Genomic DNA, 6,022 nt, shown 5'->3' with positions numbered 1-6,022 from the left:
CCCTATCTTGTCTTTTAACTCAATATTCCATGCTTAGACTTGGATTGATGACCTTATAAATTTGAAAGTATGAGATTTAGACACATCTGTACAATCATGCTGTTTTAATGTTTAATAACTTCTGTTCAGGAGGAACTTCCAAGTCAACTTGTTTGTAACTTTCTATCCTTTGTTGTGGCTACTGTCTGTAATGATCAGGTTTTTGTAAATAGTAGAAATAGTCTGTTGAGAATGTCAGTATTATGAAGTGCAAGGATCAAATGAATGATTTTCATCAGTTACAAACATTTTACCATCTATCGTGGAAATGACCAGAGGCAATGAATATCCTTAGAAAGAGTCATGGTTAAAGTGGATCATAATTTACAATCATTCTTTTGATGTTGGATGGAAATTTTTGTCTTTAGGATTTCCTACCATCATATCTGATTAAGAATCGGCTTTCTGTGGCTGCCTAAAATCTCATTACTGCCTTCCCAAGGGCCTCAGATCAACTTACAACCAACCTTTCAAATAATGTAACAGTGGATTTAAAGAATTTCCTAAATCACACTTTGTTGAGCAGCCTCTAGAAAATAAAGTTGAGGCAATTGCATTTTGATCACTTGGATCAGATGGTGTGTAGACCATTTTTGGAGGGGTGGTTTAATGTACGTATCTTGACATTCTTCCAAGTAGGATTAAATGCCTTTGCTCCTTTTTTTCTGCTTTAGGCTTCCTCACGTTCTGTTTCCTTCCCTCCTTTCCGCCCCCCCTCCCCTAAAGTGTTTTTCCAGCAACATGCAGCAATTCAGGGACAGGCTGGTAATAGAATTTGGGCTTAATTTTAATTCCCCTCCACCCCACCCCACTCCCCATTCTGCTTCAACATACAGCCTGTCAACAAAGTTATTTTATTGAAGCATTCACTGTCTACTTTGAACCTACATTATCTTCTGTGGTCCTTGTGGTATTTAGGATATTTGAAGAAAAGCAGTTATCTTGAACTTTAGATGTAAGTTGTTAAACTAGTAAAGCTAAAAGCTCTGATGTTGATGCAATTATGGTGGCACAGTTTATTTTATTGATAGAACTGGAAAACCTATGGCAATATGGTTTTGTCGTGGTGTAGAATTGTCTAGCTTCCGTTGTGCTGGGGTTCCGACAAACAAATTTTCCCAAATCTCACTTGATGGTTCCTATGGTACCTCTCATAACATTCCCAGGACAAATGTGCTATATATCAAGCAGGGATTGAGCACATGAAGACAGGTAGTGCTAATACAACAGAACGGGTTTCTTGTTACCTTACTTATTACTGTGGTTGCACATAATTTTCATCTCTTGCAGATGTCTTTATTTTATGATTCCCCTTATAAGTATGGAAAATGGATGTACACATAGAAGAAAATACTTTCTTTGGTTTTGCTTTGAATGATACGAGTAACAAAACAGATTAATGGGCAGGTTTTTCATTTGAGAAAACATGTCTAATTGAGATAAATCAGATTGCTAATGAAATGGACTGGTGATGCATGGCAGCAGAGATACGATCTTTGTTACTCTAAGGTCTAACTAAAAGTGGCTAATGTAGGGGTTTGTTTGATATTCTAGGGAAGGTAATAAGTGATTTGATTATTTTGTCTGAATTCCTGTTACTTGCTTTTAACCTTAGGTCTTCAGTCTGTTTTAACCACTGTTAGGAGTATTCAGATGCTGTCTGCTGGTTTTTGAAACTTTTAGGTAAATTTTGGTTAATGATACTTCATTTTATTGAACATCAACTAAGTACATTGTATTAGCTGTGCCTCACTGCTGGGCTTTTGTAACTTGCAGTACAAGTTTGTAGTGAGGAAAAATGAGAGTAGGTTTGACTTCTGTTTGAGTCTGGCTATCAGCTTCGGGCTACTGTCAAAAAAAGCTGTGCTCCCTGTGTCGGTTCCTTAAATTAGGCTTTTTGGATTTTATCCTCAGCATGTCATTGTTACTGCTTTGTTGCTATGATACAATACTTACTCATGCAATCGGCTGTAGAATGTTAGAAGATCTGAGCTGAAATGTTATGTAACTTACAAATGTTTTTACAGCTGATGTTCATTATTTTGCAGAGTGTAGCAATTCATGTCTTTGTAGGTATCTGAGCAAAATAAGCATCTTGCAAGGTTTTTATTCAAAAGAAAAATGGTTAAAATTGCAGAATTAACATTCAAAAGTATGAATTGTTCTTTATGAGGGAGTAGTAATTGCTAGCTTTTTCAAAAGCTCACTGAAGTTGTTATGCTCAGGTAATAGGATCATAACTGTCAGATGGGGAAAGAGAATACAATACCATATTCTGGTGTTTGAACTTTCAGGGCAAAATGAGCAGCTGGGATTACAGTGGAGGCGTTTCAGTCCATTTTAGCAATTACTTTTTGCTTACAGAAACGAAAGAATTCTATCAAATAATTACTGAATATTAAAACCACTATTGACTGTTGTTGTTCCAGCCACTAAATGGAAGGTGTTTTGGTAAGAAACTTGGGGAACTGGCATTATCAAAGAGTGTTTGAGTTGTTAAACTTACAAACTTAAAATGAAATTTGTTTAATTAGAATAATCCTAAAACAATAAAGAAAAGCATGAGATCTTTTTGTGATTTGTTCAAATTTTAAAGTGAGAGTTAAGATTTTCAATACTCAGTGTTACATGGCAGTTGCCTTTTTCTTGTCTTGATAATTTCCTTATGATGAAACAGCAGTGCTAATATCAATACTGCAGTGAATGAATGAAGCTAAGGGATTAGTAGTCTGGCTACAGACAGGTCTTGAAAATTCTTCAGGTGGAGAGCATTCCTTATTTGCAGATAAAATTGGAAATAAACGTTTTTCACCAGAACAAGTGAAATCCCAACTGACTGATAGATGAGGTGATGCTATGTTGCTGGCATGGCTTAGAACCCCAACAAACAATTAAAAACAAGAACGAAAGCCACATTAAATCAATTTTTCAGTTAAAACCATGGCTGCTTTTGTTGTGATCATGCAACTTTTGAACAGTTTCAATATTTTAAGGATGTATTAAATTTTTGAAGTGTACTGTACTTAATAATCCATCTTTTTTAGAGCTAATGTGAAATACTAATGGAGGAATTTTCCTTATCAGCTTATAGAGAAACTGCACTCGAAAATGCCAAGTCATAGCCAAACACGTTGTCTTAATAGGCCAAAAAAGCTGGGAAACCTTACATGACTAAGATTGTAATAAAGTATTTAGACCAAAGCATGAAAACTCAGGATTAATCCTTTTGAAATATTGGAGTTGATTCTTAAGAGAAACATTCATCACATGATGGCAAAAGTATGTGAAGTATTTTGCATTGGGGTAAAAAGACAAGATTCCTTCAAAGCAGATTTTACAGCTTTTAAGCAGGTTACATAATAAAGGATTAGGGAACAGAATGAGACAAATCGGATGAATGAAAGGTTAGTATGATGCACTGCTTCTGTATATGACTTTTGGTGAGGGAGAGCTGGTACTTATTAATGACACTGTATTTCAAATAAAGTTAATTCAGGAACTCGTTTTCCATAAATATATTTACTGCCGTATGTTTATCCATTATTTCTTGCATGAAACACAAGTTGTGAATGGCGAGTCTTTCATTCTAACATACTTGACAGATATTTTCAGTTTTGACAGTATTGCTTATTAATTTGCTGACTATAGAGCATACTATTCCCCATAATACAAAACTGATAGCTGTGCAAATTTTAGTCAACAAAATAGATTTAGAAATCCTGAGTTTGCCTCTATAGACTTAAGTGTTGGTTGTCTTTTTTTTCTTTTATAGATGCCACCTTCAATGAACAGCAAGATCTTTTTTGTCAGAAGTTGCAACAGTGTTGTGTACTCTTTGACTTCATGGACTCTGTTTCAGACCTGAAAAGCAAAGAAATTAAGAGAGCAACACTGAATGAACTGGTTGAATACGTTTCAACAAATCGTGGAGTGATTGTTGAATCAGCTTATGCTGACATAGTGAAAATGGTAGGTAGAATGCTCTTGTTATATTTTGAATTTTAATAAAATATCTTAAATTAATCAGTTTACAACTCTGATGGCATCTAACTCAATTGCTGTTGGTTATTCTGCTTATGCAATATAATACAATTAGTTAATGATAACTTGGCTTACAAGATTGTTTAGAAAGGCTTGTAAAAACAAACAAACCACTTGTAAGTTTTAATTATTAGCTGAAATATGATGCATTCAGGTTAATTAAAATGAAAGAACTGGTATATTGCAGACGGTTGCAGTCTGGATAAGCTTTGAAGTTGTTCTCATTCAGAAAATGGCAATATTTCGGTGCTGCCTGTCTTTAAGAATGGCAGCGGAGTGACAGGCTAAAGTTTCCTGGTAAAGATTCTTGCGGGTACTAGTGTCAACAGACAGGTTTATTAGTGTAAGAAAGCAACTCTACTTTGTAAATACTTTATATGGCTGTTTGTTACTGTTTTGGCCTTGGAGAGCCATGCTAGAGTAGTCTTAAGTGTTTTGTTCGAGTTGTAAACCACAGGATGACTTGTACTGTGCAATTTCTACCAATGGCTTGTTGAGTAAGTAACAAAATATTTGTGGTCGTTATCTGCTGACTTTCCCAGGTTTTTTATATGCATTTTCAAATGCTATGTAAGTGATGTTTTGGATATGCCTATACTCCATGTACAGGGAACGCAACTGAAGGATATTTGACAATAACCTGAAATATTTTAAAGTTGTTTTTTCTAGAAATTTGAAATGTAAAAAGAATGTGTTTAGTGCCAGTGCATTTAGGCTAATGGTTCTCTAAACTTTGGTTAAGTTTACATAGGCACAATGCTGACTTTAGAAGTAGCTATCGGGAATGTAAGCAGACTGGTTCAAACATCTGGCCTACAACTTTCGTAGTTTTCTATACAGTGCAAGCTATTTTTTCTTAAGGTTTTGTTTGGTTTTTGTTTGGTGGGTTTTGTTTTTGTTTTTTTCTTTTTCTGTGAGCAGCTGATAAGGAAGATCAGATCTTTAATATAAATAAGCATAGAAATTTTGCCATTATACTGAAGGGCTAGGATTATTGAAACCCTTTTAATCATTTTGGCTGTTTCACCAGATGCTTATTAAGTTTTACAAAAGATCTAGGACACTTGGTTTTTTGGTATAGTTTTGTTTTTTAAAGGACCTGTGTTTGTCTTAAACGTTTCTTACACAAGAAAATAAAGGACAGAGTATGTCCACCTCTTCTCTAGATTTTTTTTTTTTTTTTTTTTTCCTGCGGGTGGCAGCAAGGCTGAATCCTTACAGTGTTTTCTTACTCTGTGTGCCCTCTGTAGCCTCTTGTTGGAAGAAAGAGTATACTAACTAGCCTGTCATACTTGTTGAAGGGAGATTTTCTTTCATATTGGAGTTGCTTTCTTTTCTTGGAGATAAGGTGTTTTTGAGCTGTTCTTCTGAGGTTATTGTTGTTGTGCAAATGATTGGGCTCTGCAGATGCTTGTTTTTCCTTCCATAACAAATTTCCACCTCCTTTCCTCCCGTAAAATGACAGAAAATTAAGAAGGCCTTAAATGCTGCGTGAGAGCTTTTTCAGAGCTTGAGACAAAAGATTCCTCCAAGCCTGAATAGTATTTCTAGTCTCCCTGGCAACTGGCAGCAGAAAAGGTCTTTGCTGTGAATTAGGACTAAGTACCAGCTTTCAGAAAGAACTCTGGATGGGTCTCTCCCTCCAAACAACACATGTGTCAGGCTTCAGGCCTTTCTTTGCAGCAAAACTTCTATGAGATTTAAAAGATCTTTTTATTTTAAATTTTCAGTCTGTTCAGTGTTACTACATTAAAAGAAAAAGAATTTGAGTTTTTTTGCAGAGTTTGAGGGATAGTGTTTTTGGGACGAAAAAGTAGAAATCGGCCTTAGTGAAACCCAACTATCATCTGCCTGGTAGTAAAGGATGAACAGACTACAGAAATTCCCAGAAAAAAGCCAGAGTGGCATCAGTGGCAGAAGCGGAGCCAATTTCTTTCCAAAG

At 35.5% G+C, this 6,022-nt stretch overlaps 1 protein-coding gene across 1 annotated transcript in view; it reads left to right on the top strand.

The window, feature by feature from the left end:
* Window positions 1-6,022, top strand: part of PPP2R5A (protein phosphatase 2, regulatory subunit B', alpha) — a 44,791-nt gene that overhangs the window by 14,439 nt on the left and 24,330 nt on the right. The window contains exon 2 of the mRNA XM_009582198.1: window positions 3,812-4,008. Coding sequence (XP_009580493.1) covers window positions 3,883-4,008 — 126 coding nt within the window. The 5' untranslated portion in view covers window positions 3,812-3,882. The remainder of the gene's footprint in view (window positions 1-3,811; window positions 4,009-6,022) is intronic.

The sequence above is a fragment of the Fulmarus glacialis genome, unplaced genomic scaffold (assembly GCF_000690835.1).
Source record: "Fulmarus glacialis isolate BGI_N327 unplaced genomic scaffold, ASM69083v1 scaffold42987, whole genome shotgun sequence".
Taxonomy (NCBI): domain Eukaryota; kingdom Metazoa; phylum Chordata; class Aves; order Procellariiformes; family Procellariidae; genus Fulmarus; species Fulmarus glacialis.
The sequence above is the reverse complement of the archived record's forward strand: the minus strand, read 5'-3'. Positions and strand labels throughout refer to the sequence as shown.